This window comes from Leucopleurus acutus, assembly GCF_964270905.1.
Source record: "Leucopleurus acutus genome assembly, chromosome: 19".
NCBI classification, from domain to species: Eukaryota; Metazoa; Chordata; class Mammalia; order Artiodactyla; family Delphinidae; genus Leucopleurus; species Leucopleurus acutus.
Window position 1 is genome coordinate 24,843,038 of NC_139161.1, and position 23,179 is coordinate 24,866,216.

Here is a 23,179-nt window from a genome sequence, read left to right on the forward strand (position 1 = left end):
CAAAGATGGACAAGCTCCGGGTGGTATGTGGACGGTAGAAGCTGTCTGTCTCTCTGACCCCAGGCAGGAAGAGGGGGAGTGAGTGACAGAAACTGTGTATGAGGGCTGTCGGCCCCTCATACCCACCCAAAGGCCCTGGAGCATCCCTGAGCCATCTCAGGCCCTCAACTCCCCAGGCTTGAGGATGGCAAATATCCCTCTTCTCCAGGTGTGTGGCTGCTCCCGTTCCCATTTCACCTGTGTGTGCGCGCGCGTGCGCGATGCGTGTGCGCACACACTGACTGGTCTATAGCACTTGAAGGCCAAGGGGGAGGTGGCACGGGTCCTTTACCCTGTGCGCTCCCTGCCCCATCCAAGGCAGCTGTGACCACCCCCACCCCCCACCAGTGTTGGCCGGCCTTCTCTCCCTCCTTGGGGCCCTCACCTGCCTCCATTAGTACAGTAATATCTCACAATACCCCTTTCCCCTCAAGAGGATCCGACAGCTTCTTGCAACTTTGGTGGTGGTGTTGGGGTAATAAGCCCTAATTTCCACTCTTTTGTTCCTAATGTTTAGAATCGTAGGGGCAGAAAGGGACCTTGAACTCACCCAACCCCCTGACATTTTACAGAATAGAAAAATGAGCTTCCCTGGTGGCGCAGTGGTTGAGAGTCCGCCTGCCGATGCAGGGGACACGGGTTCGTGCCCCGGTCTGGGAGGATCCCACGTGCCGCGGAGCGCCTGGGCCCGTGAGCCATGGCCGTTGAGCCTGCGCGTCTGGAGCCTGTGCTCCGCAACGGGAGAGGCCGCAACAGTGAGAGGCCCGTGTACCACAAAAAAAGAAAACAAGAAAAATGAGGGCCCGAGAGAAAATGACAGCCTAAAGCTCGTGGCTACTCACAGCAGCTTGGGACAGGGGTCTGAGTGTCCTGGCACGAGGCCCAGGCATCTGGATGCACTGTTACACAGCCAGCCCCTCCAGGAGTTAACTGAGTGGTGGTGAGTTAACTGAGCGGCGGTGTGCAGGAGAGGCAACTGGAGATTCATTCCAGTCACAGATTCTCTCCCTCTAATCCTCACGCCCTCCTCGTTTCCTTTTCAGCAGTGGTTATAAAATCCAGGAAATAAGTGTGGATTGATGGCCTACAAAGGGCTCAGTTGGTGCTGCGACCTACTGAGTTATGTAACTCCTGTTTATTACCAGCCTTGGATGAAGTTTCTTATTGAAGCAACTCACTAAGCTGATTCCATGCCATTTCTTTTTGCCTTGTTCAGAGGTGGCAGTAGCAGAAATTCCTTTGCAACTTCAAAAACCAGAAATTGGCGGTATGGATACTTTCAAAAATTCCCTCCTTTCATCCTTTGGGCCAATGTTTCTCTCTTATCCATAAAAACCCCTGCTCACCTCAGCAGGGTCCCAGGCTCTAGACCACCTGCCTTCCCTTTGGGTTCCTGGGCTACAGGTTGCCTTGGCTGGGGAGGCTCAGAAATGGTGTTTTCCCTACCCCTGGTGAATGAAATGAGGGAGAACTCAGGGCTATGAGAATCTAGAGACAGTCTAGTAGAAGGAACACTTCCATCGCTGCTGTTGGAGAACAGCCACTCTGGGCCTCTGCTTGCTTGTCAGTAAAGGGAACCAGTTTACCTTATCTGTACACTTTGACCCCCAGTAGGCACCCTTCTTGATCTGGTCCGGCCTGCCTTACTGGGATGGACAGCCTGGTGAGGATGAAGGGGAGGGATGAGGGGCCGGCAGTCTTTGGAAGGCTAAGCCCACCACAGCGCCACCTTGTGTTCAAAGGGCAGCAGAGCCCAGCCTCTCCATAGCAAGGCCGCTTTCCCAAACAAGTTCATTTCCTGTTCCCCCACCCCTTTTCTGCTCTGGCGGGGGGTAGGGGGGGCATACTGGGAAGCCAAGGATCCTCCCTAATTAAGCATCACTTCTCAGGCTTTCTCTTTTTTCCCCAAGTGATGCCACCAAAGGGCCCTAGGGAGAAGCTCTCTGAAGGCTCAGCTGACATTCTAAAGTAGACTTCTGGAGACCTGTTCCCAGGTTCAGGAAGGGAAAGATGGACGCCCAAGGGAAGCTCAGGACCCATAGAACTCAAGTGTCTCTCTTCTTAATAAGACATATTCCTTCCATTCACGGGAGTGATACTTTGATGCCTCAGGGACACACTGGTGCACAGAGACAAACTGGTGCATCAGAGCAGTTGGTTTTACTGAGTGGTGTAGGCTATGCAAATTCCATTAAGGGTCTGGCTGGGCATGAAGGCTATTAGTCCACACAACTCAAACTGCACATGGCACAGATGACCCAGCCTCAAAGAATATCACCCTAGAAGAAGCCTTAGAGCTCATCTGAGCCAAGTCCCAACTTTCACAGATAAGGAAAGCGGAGGGTCCAGAGAGAGCGATGACTTTTGATGGCTCAGCAGCAGGGAAAGGCTAGAACCTTTGGCTCTTTATGAAGATTCGGCTTTTGAGATGTTTCCTGGCTCCCATCATACCACACCATAGTGGTCTTTCAAAGAAAGGGCTGTCACCTCGGCGCCCCAGAAACACGGACATAATACGAGGCAGAAGAGTCTGATAAACCCCCAATTGGGTAACAGCCCAGGATCGGGTCTCTAAATCCGCCAAGGTCTGCCTCGAGGCATCTGCCCAGTTTCCGCTTATCTCCAGCCAGGCTCCTCCAGGAAGGATGTTTGAGATGCCTCTTAGAATCAATATTGGAGTCTTTTCTGGTGAAGAACATGCCAAACTTTTGCTCCTAGTTCCTTATTTACAGACCCAGGCAAACTCTCCAAGATAGAAATGTAGATTTCCTACAGAATAAACGCCTGTTTCCACAGAAGCATAATGGGCCAAAATACAGCAAAAGGCCAGCAGCCGAAAATTCACTCCAGGATTTGTCACTTTGGGCTAGCCAAAGGTAAAGAAAAGTAAGTTTAAATTAGAGAAAGGACAATAGGAAAAGAAATTGAGGCCTCAGTGGGGAAAGGACACAATGTTTGTTTACTGTTGAGTAGTACATTAACTCACTTAATCTTTCCAACAATCCTTTGAATGATAGATCATTACTACAATACTCCTGAGGACCAAAATTCAAGTTTTTGAAAGACTGCTCCACTCTCTTTGGGGATTTCTGTACCTGAGATGGCCTGCAAAAATCTTAACAGATGAGGGTTTGTGATCTTCCTTGGGCGGAGTAATGCTAAGCCTCTTAGTTTTTAAAAAAATATTTATTTGTTTATTTATTTGGCTGCACCAAGTCTTAGTTGCAGCACTCGGGATCTTTCAGTTGCGGCACACGGGCTCTTAGTTTCGGCACGTGGGCTCTTACTTGTGGCATGTGGATCTAGTTCCCCGGCCAGGGATCAAACCCGGGCCCCCTGCATTGGGACCGTGAAGTCTTTCACCGCTGGACCACCAGGGAAGTCCCATAAGCTTCTTAATCATGTAGAAAGCATATAATCCTCCTTGCCACCATACCACACCCTGTTGTGCGTCAGCTGTTCATATTTTATTTAGTCCTGTACGTCTTCTTTCTACCTGTTTATATGCAGTGACTAGGAGTTTAATTCTTGTCATAAAGCATTATGAAAAAGATACTGAAAAAATACGTTCTGATGGCATCTAAAAATGTCAAGCTCACCACTGTTTTCATGTTTCAACATGTCCCTCGGTGTGCCTGCACAGGAATGAAATGCACTCTTAGATGAAAAAGAGAATATGGATCTCCTCCTGTGTTTAATTTTCATGGAACACTTCTTTCCCTTCAGCTGGGGAGTGTCGGGGCAAGAGAGAAAGGCGTTCCCTGAAAGGTCCAATAGACCTGAGGTAACTCTGTTTCCTAACACAGTTCCTTTAGGACAGCCACGGTCTAGAACGCTGATAAAAAGACTGGAAATAAGAATATTCTGTACTACGTAAGGACTGAAGACAGTTTTCCCCTTGTTTTTACCACATTACAAAATAGCCAAGCAGACACCATACCAGTATCATTTTCCAGCTAATGCCTCAATGAATGGCCATAATACTTGACTCCACTTTACCATTTTCGTGTCTACTTTCCTCTCTTACCCTAATGTCCTTGAAGGTGTCTTACTCATCTTCACACACCTGATACGTAGGGACCACCTGCCAAAGCCTGGTGTTGAGTGCCTAGTGGCGGTAGGTAATGTGCCGACTGCCGTCACACCATTGCTTCATTAAGCCATCACAAGAACCCTTTGGGATGTTACTCTCCTTTTATAGTAAGGAAACAGAATAGTTAAGTGACTAGTGAAGGGTCGCAAAATTAGGGAACAGTAGACTCAGGACTTAACCCCAAATCTCCTGATCTGGGATCTAATACTTTTCCCAACACACTTGCAGTAGCCTCTAGTGTGGAGTTAGTCTGGTTATACCTCTGATTATATGAGGACCCTGGGACTTCACTTATCTCAGCTAGACCTGTTTACCAACGGGCAAGGCCCCTCCTGTGGCTAGGCCTCTGGTTCACCTGAGGACAATAATATACTCCAAAGGGTGGCTCTGTGGATCACCTGTGAATTTATGGAGTAAACACCTTGAGGAAATTATTAGATGTTATGCATATGCAAGCTAGTCATAACAACTAAAAGGTAATAGTTTCTTCTATGAAAAAAATAGCCTTACCAAATGAATGGAGATGAAATATTCCCTTTAAGCTTTTAATGTAGCAGTAAGTTCAAAGTACCCTAAACTTCAATTATCCATAAATCAAAAAGGAAAGAGCATTGGGTTGAGTCTGGGGTGAACCTGCTAGCAGGTCACCATGTGCTGGTAATAAATGGCTAAGAATGAAGAAGCTTTGCGCTCCTGGAAAACAAATGTTTGTGAATTCAGCTGGGCTGCTTGAGTTCCTCTTAAGCAGCTATTCCCAATAGAAGGATCAGAATCACCAGGGTAACTGTTTTACCAAACACACTAGTAGAATCTGATACTCCTGAGGTGAGAGGAAGAAGGAAATAATTTCATTCTGGAACTAGCTCCTCGGTGATTTTGGCCACACCTCCCTCTCCTGGCCTGGTTGAGAACTGCAGCTTTTCTGTGCAGTTGCTGCCCACCCTGAGCTGTGGGTGGGAAGCCCTCCACTAAGTTTGGAAAGAGAGTCTCACCACTGGGTGGGACTGAGGGCTACAGTTCCAGGTAAGACTACAGGGCTCCTGTCCTGTTCCCTCAGTAAAATTAATATGAACGTTTGCTGTCCTGCGCTGTTACTGTAGTCTCTCACTAGAGACTGGCTGAATCAGGAACATGATTAAATGAGGCTCAAAAAAAGCTTCCAGGGCTTCCCTGGTGGCGCAGTGGTTGGGAGTCCGCCTGCTGATGCAGGGGGATGCAGGGGACGCGGGTTCGTGCCCCGGTCCGGGAAGATCCCACGTGCCGCGGAGCGGCGGGGCCCGAGAGCCATGGCCGCTGAGCCTGTGCGCCCGGAGCCTGTGCTCCGCAACGGGAGAGGCCACAACAGTGAGAGGCCCGTGTGCCGCAAAAAAAAAAAAAAAAAAAACAAAACCTTCCAAAACAGTGACTTGGCAGGCCCCAAAGGACTGAGGGGCAGTTAGGTTAGGTCCTGTAGAGTAGGGATGAGACAGGCTGTTCATTGTATTCTAGAGCATCCAACCTCACTGGAGAGATGGCTGTGCCTTCATCTAGTGAACTGTCCTATCACATGCCGATCAGGACGACTTCTACTATCATGTCAGAACCCCACAACCTTGTAAACAAAGCACATGACATTAGACTAAATACCACTGTAGTGAATGTGGATTCACACTGTGCTACCACATGATTCGTTTTATAATCATCCTTCCTTCCAGAGTCTCTCCCAAGCAAATGGATCACAATAAGCACACCATATTAGTAACATCTGCATGACAGCCTGCCTCTTATTACTGAGTAGCCTGGCAAATGGTATGCCTTGTATCATGTGTGGCTTGTTACTCAGCTCGCCCACATTTCCAGAAAGCCCTATTGTCTATTATTCATATGTCACCTAAACACGTGAGCCAAGCAAACATGTTCTTCATGTACTGCTCACTGCTCACCCTCAGCCAGTGCCAAATGGCGACAGTCCTGACCCTTGGAAATGACATGTTCGATGGGAGATGATTATTGGACTTTCAAATATAAATCAGGTCAGACCCCTAGGAAAGGCAAAAACAAAACAAAACACACTCCTCATACGTGTTTCATATACATATTTATATATATTTCATGTACAAAGTTACATTCTGAACCCCAGGGATTCCATAATAGAAATAAATACTGAAATAACTACATTGCTAAATGAGCTTTTTGCTCATAGAAATGAAGCATCAGCCTCTAAAGAAACAGCAAGTGGGACCCTCTAGAACCCATTTTTAAGATTATAGAGGCAAGTAAAATTCTGAATAAAATGTCCTGGACAAAAAACAAATTCAGACCATAAAATGGCTAAAATATATTCAAGTGTTGAGAAGTGTATGACAAAATTAATAATAAAAACTTAATTTTTTTAAAAGAAAAGAAAAGACATTTAGTGTTACAAAATAGCATAACCCTGTTAGAAAAGCATTTATGATTTCCACATTTAATTCTCTCTTCTCTTCTCTTCTCTTCCCTTAGTACAAACTGGGACCAAAACGAGTCCCTTTCTCAACGTGATCAATTAAGAAGAGCCCTAAATCTGGTTGAATCCTTTGGTAATGGTCATAATACTCACAAGGAAATAAATATTCAGTTCCACAGCATTTGCAAGACACACGTTCTTTAGGACAGTTAGTATTATGAGACAATTGTTTTGCTTTGTTTTGTCACTAAGGCAACCTATGTTAAAGGGTCCATTCTCACACGCAGGAAGACCTTTACAAGAAATGAACAACACAGAAACTGAGAGAATATATCTTAACCTTTTCTATGCAAACACGCTTCGTGTGAAAAGTTATGTGCTGCATATTTTGCACTCAAAATGTTTTACACTCTCAACAAGCTGCAGCTATTAAGATATTCATTCCTATTTTAAAAATTTAGATCCACACAAATTAGAAAAAAACACTCAAAACTGAGTTCCTAAAGAATATTATCCCTTTGCCTCATAGGGATTTGAACCTGCATTGAGCAGTGAGTATTACGTTGATATATATGATACTGTCATTTTTGTAAATCAGCAATGTTTGAACATCGGAAATTTCACATGGTTCAACATCACACATAACCCAAACATAACAGAATGAGAAAATTCTCAGGTATTCCTTATTTCTTCCAACAGGGGTAATTTTTTTTTTTACATGGAGAGACCAACCTGAGGTACTCAAGCCTCTTCTTTACCACTGATGTGGTAGCTATAGGCAATTACACCAACCACTCGCTGCTTACAAGAAGCTTACATTTTGGCATTTTCTTCCTAAGGCTACCACCTTGACCAAAGTGAACGCTACAAGAATATAAGCCTATTGTTGGGGGAAAAGGTGGAAGTAAAGCAATCTGCAAAAAATATTTAACTGAAATTACAAACATAAAGACAAGCTCTTAAAACAAATTTTACAGACATTTTTGTACTCTCTAGTCCCTGAAGTTAAACAGGGCCACAGATGTCTGACAATTTTAGATAAAATAGCTACACACCTATATTCCTTAAGTTAAAGCCGGTACGCTTAAAAAGAGCAATAAACAACCATTGTAACATGTTTGCATTTTTCATCTTTAACTCCTGATTTCCTAAATTACAGTCAGTCATAGAAACATGTAAAAGACCAAACGGTACATGGGGTCTGATTCTGGGATGTTTACTTCTTGGGATTAAAATTCCCAAACACTTTGGTGTCTCTTTTTTGTGAATTTATACAACATTCCTCCAAAATATTTAATAATGTGGGTTTTTTTTTAAGGTATTGCCAACAGTGGCTCAGATTTATAAAATAAAATAAAATAAAAACATAGCTTATAAGCTATAGAAAAGTGACCTAAGTTTTGGTGCCCTGAAAAAAGTGACTAAGTAGCTCAAGTAAAAAAATTATCCTTTTAATACAGCTTTTACCAAAAGTTTTTTTTCTCCTAGCCATCTAAAGTGGCCACAATTGTACTGTGTACATAATGTGCTTATAGACACCTGTGGCCAAATGGATCCAAAGGCCTCCTCTGACGCATTAAATCCTGTGTACTTTATAATCTAGCCTAATCATCTATATGCTTAAAAGACACTGGTAGTACTTTTTACAAATATCTTTCCATTACAGTTCAGAAAGAAAGTCATTGGTCCTTAAGGATGCTTAGACAATCTGAGACTTCTGTTGTTTCCTTTTCCTGAAGCAGTCCTTCCGATGACTGGGGGGCCTTTGTCCAATAACCTCATATTTTTTAAGACAGTGCTTAAACTTATATTTAGTTTTGCTTAAAGTAATGGATTAAGAATGATAAATCATAAATTTTCAAGAAGGCTGAGAGGGAAAAAAACTGCAGCATAATGGTTTTTTAAAACTTATTAAACAAGAAAATCAATTATACCCAGACTGTATTTTTTAAATGGGCATTGTGAGTGAAAAGATTGTAATGTCAACTTTTACTTTATGCTATTTTGTCTTATTCTCCTTCAAAGTCTTCTTCATTGAGGATGGCATTTTAATCTCAAAAGGGCACAAAAGCTTAAATACCATTTACATACAGAACATCAAGTACTGGCAGTTGTGTAGTTTTATACAGAACAAGGGAAAATACCGTTTCTAATTAAATCTCTCGTTCAGTTCATTAGGCCATACTCCATCACCACTACAGCTTTACTCTTACTAACTGATAAGAGCAGTCCAAGAACAACTGGTAAACAAGTGAATTTTTTACACGGAAAAAAACTCATCCAACCACCATCATCCATTGATACAGAAATCCAAAACACAATTTCCTTAAAAAAAAATCCTCCCATTGCTGAAGTGTATCTTCTAAGCCTTATAAATAATAAACCTTTCAAACATGTCAGTATGAAAATGAGTGAGACTAGTCTCAAAAGGAAACAAACAAGCAAACAAAAAAAACAGACTATTCAGAGAAGCAGGCCTCATAAACTTTAGAGCTCTAATAAGTCAGAAACAAGAAACTTTTATTTAAATAGTGTAGTCTTAATTTCTTTAATATAAAATCCCCCCCCCGCAAAATCTGATGAAAACAAAGTTTTATATACCATATAAACAAGATTTGTCAGATTTGAAAGTGAAAGTTAAAGTAATTTACAGTTAGCTTTTAGCCCTCTCGGGACATTTAGATAAATCCTGATAATCTACCTGATATTAGTTTGTGTCAATTTTATAATACATAGGGGAAAACTTTACTATTGTACTTAATGGTACAGTTTCATTTATCAAGTGTTTCCATTAATTTCATTATGAGTGATAGCTAAACAGTGACCCCGTCAAATGAAGTAAGCGACATTAGCTGTGGCAGAGTAAACCACAACTGGATTGCTTTCTAAAATTCACCAGTTTGCAGAAAGTAAACATTCTTTGATTTGTTCATAATATACTGAAATTGCCTATAACACTGGTGCAGTAAAACAGCTAGTTCCTGTATTGTTACAGTAGGACAGATTTTATAGCATAGTTAACAGAAAAAAAAATGCTCATACATTATGTGGTGAAACTTATTTCACAAAGAGAGCATTAAATAAAGGGAAAAAGGGAAAATAAACCATGCAGAAGAGATGGCTTCCCCGTCGCCACCTGTTTCCTATGGGTTCACTCACTACCATACATCACTTGCCACACTATCAAGTGACTCCTTTCCGCTTTGGCGACAGAAGGCTCGAGTGGAAGATCCTCTCCAAGCAGCTCTGATTCTCCACCTTCATCACCTGGTGGATGACACGGAGACTCCGTTAAGCATTTTGAAGATACAGGCTGATGCACATCAGACTCACGGTTAGTCCATGAGCAGCATGCATAAAACTCGTCTGCCACCCATTTCAGAGAACACCATAAAAGAAATGCCATGCGTCACAATCCTCACTGCCTAACTTCTGAAAGAGACTACTGAGATCAATTTCTCATAGCTAAAATATTACAGGATACGAAAAAGGAAATGGAACAAAGAAAAGATCAAATTCAATTTTTAAAAAGTATACTTACTATTAAAATCAACCTATGCTTTAAGACAAATTCTGCTTTTCAGGCTGGATTACCTAGAGATACTGACAAACCTGGTTAAGCAATTTTTAGAAATTTTTAGTGGAAATGAAAAGACCACATAAAGATTTTACTGACATACTCTTTAGTATGGTTCAGGCTACCATGTTGCAATCGAAGAAGAAGTTCCAAATCACCCAGCCGAGTGAAGGCCATCTCTCTCTATAAAGGAATTCTGCACCAACAGTCAGTTCACTTTGAAGTGACTCCATTCCTACTGACATCACCATTCCTAACCTTAACATTAAAAGCCCTGCCTTAAAAATGTGTCAATGAGCCTTCTGCATCAGAAATTTTAGTTTATACTAATTACATGCGGCACACTGTCATTTATATGACCCTAAATTTTATATTCTTTTTTTTAACAGAATTAAAACTGAAGTTTTAGTCACCAGTCTACAACATTATATTCTCTAAGGCCTTACGTTTAGAAACTTTTTCAATCATTGTGATTTTAGGCCAGTCCAAAAGGTTCCTTTATTTATAGCAAATAAATAAATTTACATCACAGTGCTTTACAGTTTACAAAGCACTACACTTCCACAAGTGTTTTCTTTGAAACCTCTCTGGCCATTCTTTCTGAGATCCCTTCCTAAGCACTCATGATTCTTTAAGTGCAGTATTAAAGCAGGGCTCTATCCTAGAACCTTTTCTTCTGGCCCCTACATACTCTCCTTGGGTGAACTCATCAACCCTTGTGACTTCTAGTACCACTGCGTGTCAGTAGTCCTCATATTCCTCCCTCCTGAGATATGAAACTCTTATACCCAAAAGCCCGGTGGACATCTTCCACCTAGATAACTCCCAACTTCCATGCACTCCAAGGTCAACATGTCCAACACAGAACTCCTCATTCCACTCCCTCCAGATCTGCTGCTTCTGTTCTGATAGTCATTAACTCTAAGTAAATGGATCATTACCTCTTCCTTCACATTCTGTCAGTTACCAATTCCCCATCACAGTGCTAGTCTACTCCTACTGTTTCTACCTTACTCGTTTATTTTTTCCTAACCCATTCCCTACCTCTAGTCTTACACCTCCAATCCATTTACACACACATATGATCATATTGCTCTTCTATTTAAAGTCCTCCAATAATTTTCCTTTGCTTTAAAGTGCAAACTCCTTAATTAGGTATATAAAGGCCTTCTATAATCCAGCCCCTCCCTCCATTTCTAGATTTATCTCTGGTCAAATTTATATTTGCTTCTACTCCATGTTCCAGTCATTTTTAAGTAGTTTTTCTTCAGCTAAGGTGGTTTCACATTTCTAAGCCTTGGTCAAGCTATCTCTTACCTTGGAATGCCAGTCTCCCCAGCCTTCCCCATACCATCCCCACCCCAATTCTTCAGACTCATGCTCTTCAGTACTGAGTCATCTCAAGCATCATTTCTTGACTTCCTTCTTCCCCTACCCCTAGGAAAAACTGACTACTACCCATCAGAGCATCTGTAACACTAATTTATTAACATGTTTCTATCTCTGTATTGTTCTGTAACTTACTGGAGGGAGACTTTGTCTGATTTGTTTTTGTATCTCATGCTCAAGGCTAACAGGTACACAGTAGCTAATTATTGTTTACAAGGTGAGAAAATGAACAAATGAAATGAATTTGGTTACAAACAACACTTTATGAAGTATTTTTATTTCTCCACTTTGCAGGTGAGGAAACTGAGGTTCTGGGAGGTTGAATGATTTCCCCAAGGCCTGCTGACTCCATATGCTCTTCACATATACCTCAACATACGACCAAACCCTGCTGTTTTCTAATGCTCCTTCAAATAAACACACCTTGGTATAAAAAGGAAAAAAAAAAAAATCATGAAAGTAGGAAAAAAAGAAATATAAAATCATTTTCCAAGTAAAGAGTTCAAAGAAAACCTCTTAGAAATCATGTATCTGAGTTTCTTGCTTACTGTGGGTGAAAATCCACATCACGGAACAGTGGAAACAAAGCCCCCAGAAGCAATGACCTACCCATTCGGAAGTCAATGTAGCCCTCTCCTCCACTGATGACAAGCATAGACTTCAAGGGTGTCTGGCTGCCAGGCTCCTGTGCAGATGGCCCTGCTCTGTCAACTGTTAGATCTGTGCCACTGCTGCCACTCTGTGGGCTGATGACTTGACCTATTTATACAGGAACAGAAGTGAATATTACTTATCAAGGATTGGGGTGGGAGAGACTCATTTTTTCTGAATATTTTCAGAAAGCTGAACAAGGTAAGTACATTCTAATACAGCCAAAGTACTAGGGATGTTAGAAGCCTCTGCATGATCAGAAAACATCTATAAAGGTCATGAAAGCCCAATTTGAAATCCAAGTAAAGCTATTTTGTACTAAAACAGAAATAGGTCCAGAATCCAGTATGAAATCTATATGTGGCTCGGCTGGTCTTAACTGCCTGCTTCAGACTATTATAATATACATTGTTTTATCTGAGGGGTAGTGGAAAGATCTCTCCCCTGGAAGGGTACATGTGTGTTTATGTAAGAGACAGAAAAGTCTTCAACTTAAGCCTTATGAATTTGGATATTCATAATTAATATTTGAATTGATTTCAAATCCATGGTTTCCTCATATTTAAGAAAAGTACATCTTATTTTTAATTTAGATTATGCAAATAAAATTACTGGGTAATGTGTAATTTGTTCTAACATTTAAATTCTAATGTAGAACCTTTAAGCATGAAATGATAGAGAGAAACCTTGAAATATCATTGACACTATAACCTCTATGAGTATGGGGTATTTTTTCTTGCCAGGTCTGCTGTCCTTTGGTCGAACTACACAGACCACGCCTTTAGGTGATAACAGGACAGAGTCCCATGATGTGAAACACTTTATAAACAATTTATGTTGGACATGGATAGGACAGTTTGATTTATTTTCACAGTGCCTCATTCATGCGTTATTCAATTATACTCTAGAAGAAATCAAGCCTGCTAGAGATAACTTCTGTTAGCAGACTAGTTAGTTTTGCCACAGAAGCAAGAGCACAGTGGTATGATATTAAGGCCATCCTGAATGGTTTAATCCTTAGGGCCAACTGGCCAACAAACAACAATGTTGCCAATTCCACTTCCAGATTTATACCCAACAGAAAAGTCTCTCCCATGTGCACAAAAAGGTCTACTGCAGTACTGTTTTTTAATAGTGGAGGGAAAACAGAGAAAAAGCCTAGAAGTTGATCTATAGGAGAATGGATAAAAGGTAGCATATTTATTCAGATATTAGAATACCACGGTTAAATGAATGAACTAGATTTTTATGCATAAATATTAACAAATCTCAAAAATGAGAAATAATTTGCAGAATAATATATACGTAACATAAGACTTAAAAATACAAAAAATACTATATATTGTTTATGTTCCAATGTAGTAAAAATACAAAAACATGGGCAGAAGGATAAATTTCAACTTCAGGATAGTGGTTATAGATGGACAGGGAAGAAGGAAGGGAAGGGGATTAGAGAAATATAAAGGAGACTTAAAGGGGACTCTATGGCATTATTTTTTTAAAAAAAAAAAAGCAGGAAAAGGAACTTCCCTGGTGGTCCAGTGGTTAAGAATCCGTCTTGCAATGCAGGGGACGCTGGTTCGATCCCTGGTCGGGGAACTAAGATCCCACATGCCGCAGGGCATGTGCCCATGTGCCACAACTACTGAGCCCGCATGCCACAACTACAGAGCCTACATGCTCTGAAGCCCCTGCGCCACAAATACAGAGCCCACACAATCTGCAGCCTGCATGCCACAACTAGAGAGCCCGCATGCCACAACTACAGAGGAGCCTGCGCATTGCAACAAGAGCCCATGAGCCACAACGAAAGATCCCACGTGCCACAACTAAGACCCAACGCAGCCAAAAAATAAATTAAAAAAAATCCATTTCTATAAGTTTATTCTGAGGAAATAATTATACAAAAATATACATGTACATTTCAAGAAGTTCATTACCATGTTGTTAAGAATACTGAATAATTGGTTAGGGTACCATATGCCAACCCTATACTATATACATTTAATCATTTAATCTTTGGAACATCCTTGGGAAAAATTAGAGTGGCTAATTTTATGTGTCAAATGTCTTGGCTCTGGTGCTGAGACATTTGCTCAAACTCTAGTCTAGATACTGCTGTGAAGGTACTTTTTTAGAAATAATGAACATTTAAATCAGTGGACTTTGAGTAAAGCAGATTACTCTCCATAATGTGGGTGGGCCAATCAGCTGAAGGCCTTAAGAGAAAAAGAGAGGTCCCTCAAGGAAAAGGGAATTCTGCCTCCGGGCTGCCTTTACACTTGAGCTGCAAACATCAGCTCTTTCCTAGGCCTCCAGCCTGCCAGCCTTCTCTGCAGATTTCAGAATTGCCAGCCCCCATAATCACATGAACCAATTCCTTAAATTAAATCAATCTCTCTCTCCCTCCCTCCCCCTCTTTGCACTCGCTCTCTCTCATACACACACACACACACACACACACACACACACACACACACACACACGCACACGCACACGCACACGCCCTATTGGTTCTGTTCCTCGGCAGAACCCTGACTAATACACTGAGATACCACCATGTCCAACATCACACAGTTGGTGTGGCAAAGCCAGATTTGAACTTTGTCTAACTCCTAAACTTGCCTCTTACAGGGAAAAAAAATCCAAAACATAGGTCCTGCTTACAGATGATCAGTAACATCACTTTAGTATTCTCAAGGGACAGAACATTTTTCACTGGACATCATCACTGCCACCTTTCATCTGGATGGTGCTTTATAGTTCCCAAAGCCCTTTCATTAATCTTTACAACAAATGAGGTTGGCAGAGCAGATATTAATCACATCCACTTAGGAAATGAAGAAATGAGTATCAGAGGTTAAGCAATTTGCTCAAGACAACATGGCAAGTGGTAAAGGCCCAGAACCCCAGACTCCTGCTGTTTCTTGGCACAGCGCTATAAGTATCAGAGCACATTTTCCATCTCTTCCTGAATATAGCCTTGATGATAGGGACTTCTTTCTAGAAATCTCTTTTATGAGGCCAAAACCATTTTCGGCATTCTGCAGTGACAAAATAATATCATTGCTTTTCAAAAGTAAAGAAGTCTAAAATCAAGTTTGTTTTTGGGGTAGAGATTCCAAAACAGCTTCTATCAAGTATCTCTACAGCACTTTATTCATACCTCCGTTATAGAACATTTCATGCGTTATACTGGAGTTTTTCAGTCATTTCAGTACTTAGTATTAGACTAGGAAGAGGAACCAAGGGACAGACAATTACAGTTGGCCCTTGAATAATGCAGGGGTTGGGGCACTGACCCTCTGTGCAGTCAAAAATCTGAGTGAAATTAAGTCAGCCCTCCATATTCATGGTTCCTCTGTGTCCACAATCTGCATTCAAAGATTCAACCAACCATGGATCATGTAGCAGTGTAGTGTTCACTACTGAAAACAATCTGTGTATAAGGGGATCAGTGCAGTTCAAATGCACATTGTTCAACAGTCAACTGGACAAACAACTTCTCAATAGAATAATCTAACTCACCTGGGACTGCCACAAAGAATTTCACAGCATCCCTGTGCCCATGGAAGCAAAGCTGTGCATGTGCCATTGAACAATAGGGTATAAATGTCCCTGGTGTCACTTTATCACTGTTTTCATCACCATATACACGGATGACACTTCCAGGACGATTTCCTGATGCTCCTGAGGTTTTATTTGCTACAATAGAAAACCAAACACCAAATATTTTCCCCTAGAAAACAGTCATGATGCAAGAGATTACTGGTTAATCCTTATGATATTATCTAAAAGCTACAGCCAGTTGAGATAAAACAAGGGCAGCAATGCCAACTCAAGACAAAGCTGGAAAAAAAAAAAGATATACAGCATGCTAGTTATTTTTAAGTTTCTCAGTAAATGGAGTAGGGGATTTTGCCAGTCTAGCAATAGCTAAGTTTACTTTTTAAACACATCTATTAATTTAAAAAAATCATTTTAGTTAATAAAAGAAAAGATTTCTTAGGTATGTCTGTTTTGTTTTTTAATCCTCATTTTAGAAAACTAACCGGTTATATAGCTTAAAGTAAACAGGTATATTTTTTAGCAGAATTTTTATAGTTTATCTTTTGATTTTTTTCTCCCTTGTGGTAAGAATATCTCCCTTGAGAGGCAGTAAAAAGTTGTGTTTAAAAGGATCCATCCAGTACAGTAGAGTAGCTTTTATTTACACCAGACTGATCGTTTGCCGAATTATTTTAGAATGACCAGACTCACAAAACATCCCCATTCCATGGACCAGTAAGTAGAGGAAAGAAACATGATTGGTAACAGGAATAAACCATGTAGATTAAAGACAGTTTTCAGAGATGTTTCGTGTTTTTATTGGAGGGAAAACAAAGTCTGAAAGAAAGGTCAGCTGCAACGAAAGATGATAAACAGACTAAGCTGCTGAGCAGTAGCTTGGAGGCCACGTAACAAACATTAAAAAAAAAACAAAAACAAAAAAACACCTGCTGCAATGCAGTGACTGCAAGTGGATGACATTTAGGAACATTCAAGAGGGTATCTAGAGACGTGAGAACGGCCTCACGGTGGCCATGAGAAGCCAGAAAGAAGAGTGTGGTTCAGGATCTGCACTTACCCCTCAGCCCCAGTAAACGTCCCTGGTGGAGGATTACGGCTAAAGTGAGAAAGGAGGAAAGGGGACATGGAGAGGTGCATGACAGGGAGGAGAAGGATTACTATGAGATGCCACTCTCAGCGTCTTCTATCTGGCAACTCAGGAGCTCAAAACTCCTAACTAAATTAACAAAATCCAACTCGGTATAATACCAAGAAACACACAAAGTTCTTACCAAAGCCTCTAAAGAATATCTCTGCTCAAAAAGGACAATTTATTTACTGTGATTTTGCTTTTCTTAATTATAAAGCAATTTAAGTGAATGAGAACTTACTGGGGAACATTTTCTAAATGCTAATATTTTCCCCTTTTCTTTAAGAAATCCCGTGCAAGTAACTATGCTAAAATGGAACTCTGGTCTGTGAAGAACTGAAATGAACTCTGGGGATCCTGGAATCTCTTAAGATATAAGAAGTGATCTAAACATGTAGATTTATAAGTTGTTGTAGTAGAAAATACAGCTGGGATTAAGAATTTAGGTTCTTTAAATTGGTGGTCCAGTGGTTAGGGCTCCTTGCTTCCACTGCCAGGGGCACGGGTTCTCTGCCTGGCTGGGGAACTAAAATCCCACAAGCCTCGCGGTGTGGCCAAAAAAAAAAAAGAATTTAGGTTCTTTAAAGGCTCCAGATATACCACCATCCAGTCCTCCTCCTTTCCCCTGAAAATTCTGAGGTGTTTATTTATTGACTTGTTTTATGGACTTATTGCACTTTTTTTCAAATCATTCCCTGCCCATGAATTCTGCAGCACAAAAACACTTATTTAATGAATGATCAATGTAATGGAACATAATATGAAAAACATACAATGCACATTTTGTTCACAAAAATAATAATAATGAAGCAAATATAAAAAACATACAATGTACATATTGTTCACATTCTTTTCAAACAGAGGTAGATGTCTTGTCTCCAATGTCAGGAAGGATTTGCTGGCCTCCTAAGAAACTTCTCCCACAACTCTTAAGCCAAATGGAATATCCTGAACTAACTGCCACAGAGATATGGAAAACTAGGATATTAGATAGTTAGGTAATGTTTCTGGATACTAGTACAATAAAGCTGAAAGAAAAAATGGACATCAACCATTATTTGAGATGAAACAGGACCATGATTCCTGAAATGAGAAAGAGTTTCTCACAATGAAAAACTTTTAACTGTAAATATTGGTCCTGATATACTTGCTAGAGTCTATAAATTTCACAGAAAGAGTGAAGGAACAATAGTTAGATCTCTGCCATCAGTTTGACTTTCTGAATTACCACAGATTTGCCAATAACTAAACAATTCCTTCTACCTGAATTCCAGACAAGGCTGTTCCCCACAACTCTCCTGTGACAGTTACCTAAAAACGTACTTACTTTCTGTCAATGGGATGGAGATAATGACACCGTTTCCTGTCCCTACCCACAAACGATTGCAAGACACCATAAGAGCTGTGATCCTCACAAAAGAGAAGCCCAGTTTTCCAGTACCTGTATGACAGGAGAGAAGACATTTTATTGAAAAACTAGAGCAGATGATGTTTTAGGTTCCAAGTCCCTAAGAGTAGCTGGACTAATATAGCAGAGAGGAAATGTGACCAGAGCTAGTTGGATGTTTCCTGAAGAAGGTACACATCAATGAAGGCGAACGCTCATTTGGCTTTATCATCTATCTGACAATTCACGGTTAATGGAAAAAGAAAACTCTAAAAGTGGCTGGCATTACATTATCATTGAGAAGGAAGATGCTGTGGATCAGGAAATACGATACAGGATTTACTTAAGGAGCTGCAAAACCAAACCAAACAAACCAAAACACAAAACAAAACCAAAAAACCTCAACAAAAACAGTTTACTAGATTGGGGAAATTAAATGTCCTTCCATTTTATAAACGGAGAGAGTTCTTGCTTGCCTTAATTTTCTTTTCACAGGTAAGAAACAATCTTTGCTAACAAAACCTACATTCTTTCCTTGTTTATATATTTGAGTCTAAAGCAGTTTAGAAATTTTAGGATACCATATGCATGTAATTTAGGAAGAATAAATGCACTTTTTATTTCAAGGGAATTTTAAAACTGATCTTATTTTCAGGGATTTGAGAGGCAAAATTATTAAACAGATAATACATTTAAGACAAACAGCATCTAGTTACTCATAAGTTCTACTTACTAGAAATGAGAGTATGATCATAGAATCACAGTGTTAGAAGGAACCTTAAATAGTCTAAGCTAGAGATCTTTAACTTATGGGCAAAGTATATTCCTGAAATTAGTTTATGTCTATGTGTATATATGGCTGATTCAAGGGAGAGGGCACATCAGGTTTCCTGAGGGCGACGACTCTAAAAAAGTTAAAAACCACTGATGCAGTTCAACCTCTCTTCATAAAGAAATCATTTGTGACATCCCTAATAGTCATACAGCACTGGACTGGGATGCTAAGGATACTGCAAGGGACAAACCAAAGATAGTCCCTGCCCTTCATGAAGATTAAGTTCTGTCGGGGAGAGAGACAGTATGTATGATACTGGTACAACCACAGTAATGATAAGCCCATGAAGAAAAAGTATAAGAGGTCCTAAATAAAACTGGGAGATCAGGAAAGGTCTCTTTTGGATGTGACACATAAGCTATGCCCTGAAAGCCAAGTAAAAAGGGACTAAGAAAAACTTCTCAGACAGAGGCTACAGCACATGTGAGGGCCTTGAAATGGGAAAGAACTTGTTGAGTTTAGGTCCGTGTGGGCAGAACAGAGTGAGCAAGGAGAGAGGTCCAGACCATTTAAGTTCTTCTGATAACGTCACAAAATGTCATCTCACCTAAAGACAAGAATATTCTGAAAGTGGCTGGCATTACATAAGTGGAGGTATGTCTCAGTGATATCTGCACACTGGTTACTATGCAGAAAGCTGACTGGAGTGGAGACAGGAAGACCAGTTAAGAGGCTCATAGTCGTCTGGGGAGGAAAGAATGGTGACCTGGCCTGTGGGAATAGTGGTAGATATAAAGATGTAACTAATTTAAGGGAATTCCCTGGTAGTCCAGTGGTTAGGACTCAGCAGTTTCATTGCCAGGGCCTGGGTTCAATATCTGGTTGGGGAACAAAGATCCCGAAAGCTGCATGGCGTGGTCAAAACAAAACAAAAGACGTAACTGATTTAAGATATTCTGGGGGAAGACTTGACAGTTCCTGCTGATGGGTTAGATGTGGGGAACAAGAGAGGAGTCAGAAGTGATCCCAAGTTTCTGTCAAGACCACAGGGTAGATGGAGCATTTGCCTGACTCTTTCAGTGATAAGAGCTCACTATTCCTGAGGCAACTTACTCATTGGTTCAACCCAGCATTTGAGACCATTTAAAAATAAACCATTTTCTTTGACTGACAAAGATAAAATGCTTTAGAAGCTTACCTAGCATTTTGCTTACATAAGGCTCAATGTCCACATCCTGCAGATGTTGATAAGTGTGTGCATGATAGAGACGGAGTGTGGAATCCAAACGAATGGAGACCCACACGCCATCACCCACCCAGGCAAGCTGCCGCACTTGGCTCTCCTTCCGGGGGTGTGCATCAAATGATTTCTAGAAAAGATTGTTCAATCACAATGTTACTTTTATTATGTCGGAGTTCGTGTTTAAAAACTGTGCAAATTTGCACAATAATTTGGCAGACTATATATTAAAAGAGGAGCCTAAATATGTTACTCTTATATACACAATTGCTATTATCCTAGACTGCAAAACAAAATGAAGAAGAACCAAAGGATGTTGGATTTCAGCACTGTGTAGGATATCAACTTATGAAAGCAATGCTGACACATCCATTCTATGTAACAGCATTCAACAAAAAGATTGAATTTAACCTCAGGATTTTGTATTGTTACAGAGCAATACACAAAATAAGATCCTGTTTATAATTAAACAAAAAGGAACTTACAATGATGTATGTGTGTGTATAGATATCCGCATGTAAGGAATACATCTAAAACATAAATGCCAAATGGAACTTCTAGGGTTGGGAACAGGATTTGGGACAGAACTTTCATCTTAAAAATTTCCTACTGTTTTTCTTTTCTTAAACAATTAGAATAAATTTATGTATTGTGGCAAAACTTTAAGAAAACAATGCTAATGCTAAGAGGTTTTTGTTTTTACAACAAATTCCCACTGCAATATTATTCCTCAGTCTGTGACACATATACGGATTTGCCTGGATACACACTGAGTAGTGGGGGAGACTTGAGGGTCCTGCTCTCAGATCACCTCTACATAACTAAACATTTCAAGAACCATGTATTCAAATAATACATGTATGCATCCACGGATACTCAGACACACATTTAGTCATTCATGTGTGAATCTTCCTTCCTTTCTAAAAAACCACTTCCCCTACTCATAGTCAAAAGCAGAAGGAGAAGTAAAGTAACACAGAAAGCTGAGAATTCATCCAAAATATCACCGGAGTACCCCAAAACACGCAGATTCAGATAATAATTTCTAAAGAAGAAAATAATTAAGCCTTAGGGTCTTCAGGTAATACAAATTCAGTTAAGTACAGAAAACATGGGTTAACTTGCCTCTATTTTCATGGCCTTTGGCTGAACCACATAAATTTTGTTCCTATAGCCACACCAAACTTTGTCATGTACCACAGTCATGCATCGGATGGAATGGTGAGGTCGTCCAAGATCTAACAAGTGATAGTTTGACAAATCCCACTGCCCGTCTTTAAAATAAGAAACAGATGATTAGTTTATGCACACTACCTTTTACTCAATTTTAATTCAAGAAACATTCTATTTGGGTGTGTAATTAAATTTATTGACGAAGCATCCCCCGGATACCATGTATTCAGTGTATATTTACAGAGATTGAGTTCTTTTGTTCTATAAACTGCAAAGTTGGAAGAGACCTCAAAGGTCATATGGTTCAACCTGTCTCCCAGTACCTGGACCCCCATGTTCTCAACAGCAGTGATGTGATAAATCAGTTATAAGTTACCTGTTTATAATAATATTTTAAGAATTAGAATGGATTTAAGGTTATTTTGGGGATAATACTGCTCTCACTCACTTGCATTTTGATATATCTTCTTGGCTAGAAGTCAAGGGCAATGCATTGCTAACACTTTAGGAATTATGCATACTATAATTTTAGTGATGACAGAAATACATACAAATGAGAACCAACCACTGTAAGCTTGCTTTGCTTGAACAATTTCAGTGAAAGAAAACATACTACCTCACAAAGCAGCTGTTCCATTGTAAGAAAGCTATAATTGTCTTAAAAATATTCCCCATACCTAGCTAAAGTCTGCCTGCCTTCTTGTACGTAACCACTCATTAATCTATAGCTTTGCCTAATGGAAACACAGAATAAACCCAGTCCCACTTCATTGCTACTGCCCTGTCTTCTCCTTTCAAAACCAAGCACACCACAGTTTATGGAATCTTCATCCTAACTCCGCTTTGTCCAGATCCATTTAATGTTGATCTACTAGAGTGGAGCAGGATTATCACCAGCCCTGCTCTGGACTCTAATTTCTATGAGGCTTAGGATGTTAACTCGTATTGAGTTTGATATCACTCTTCAGACATATCTCCTCCATCTACTCTTCTGAACCCAAATGTAGGACTTTACATGTATCCTTAGTAAATGTATTTTGTTTATCTTGTTCAATATAATTTTGGATTCAGTTTACCAAAATATTTATTATTCCATTTTTTCTAGGTTCTTCTACTCACTAGTTGAGTGACCATGAACAAGTGACTAAAATACTCTGTGCCTCAGTTTCCTCGTCTATAAAGTGAGGATGACAATAGAATTTTCTTCTTAAGTTGCTGTGAGGATTAAACTCAGATAGTCTATAAAAGGGCCTGAACAAGGTAAAACGGAGGCCTCTCTTTTTGTTATGGAGTCATTAACCAGCAACCTCTAGCACCTGCGTATCATCTACCTCACATTTCTTGAGGCCCCAAAGGACATGAGACTTTGGGAAAAGGCTTGTGAAAATCAGAATTTAGTGGATCTACGTTTTTATAATATTTCCCTGATCTACCATTCTAGTAGGTAGGAAATGAAATATCACTTTTGTTTGATACATGTACCAAGGAGTTACACGCTCAATTCCCTTAATTTAATTCACTCAAGGCAGTTTTCTGACACCACCACCCTTCTGTGTGCAGATGGTAGAAACACTGGTTTAAAGGGGAAGAATATAAAGAACGTAACATGAAAATGATTAAACCTTACCCAATTAAAAATTCTTTTTAAAAACATCCCAAATGTAAGTGGTTGCAAATTATTTTTAAAATACTGGGCAAAATAAAACATATCCTCTCACTAAATTTCTCCTA

General features: G+C 40.3%; 1 protein-coding gene across 7 annotated transcripts in view; it reads right to left on the minus strand.

Moving 5' to 3' along the window:
- Positions 1 to 6,510: 6,510 nt before the first annotated feature.
- Positions 6,511 to 23,179, minus strand: part of SPAG9 (sperm associated antigen 9) — a 147,957-nt gene continuing 131,288 nt past the window's right edge. For 4 of the 7 annotated variants that reach the window (XM_082861705.1, XM_082861703.1, XM_082861707.1 and 1 more), the window contains 7 exons: positions 21,401 to 21,549; positions 20,234 to 20,405; positions 18,201 to 18,314; positions 16,802 to 16,840; positions 15,703 to 15,879; positions 12,133 to 12,282; positions 6,511 to 9,824 (listed from right to left, as the gene is read on the minus strand). In XM_082861705.1, coding sequence (XP_082717831.1) covers positions 9,709 to 9,824; positions 12,133 to 12,282; positions 15,703 to 15,879; positions 16,802 to 16,840; positions 18,201 to 18,314; positions 20,234 to 20,405; positions 21,401 to 21,549 — 917 coding nt within the window. In that variant the 3' untranslated portion in view covers positions 6,511 to 9,708. The remainder of the gene's footprint in view (positions 9,825 to 12,132; positions 12,283 to 15,702; positions 15,880 to 16,801; positions 16,841 to 18,200; positions 18,315 to 20,233; positions 20,406 to 21,400; positions 21,550 to 23,179) is intronic. The other 3 variants (XM_082861706.1, XM_082861704.1, XM_082861709.1) reach the window with 1 other exon arrangement.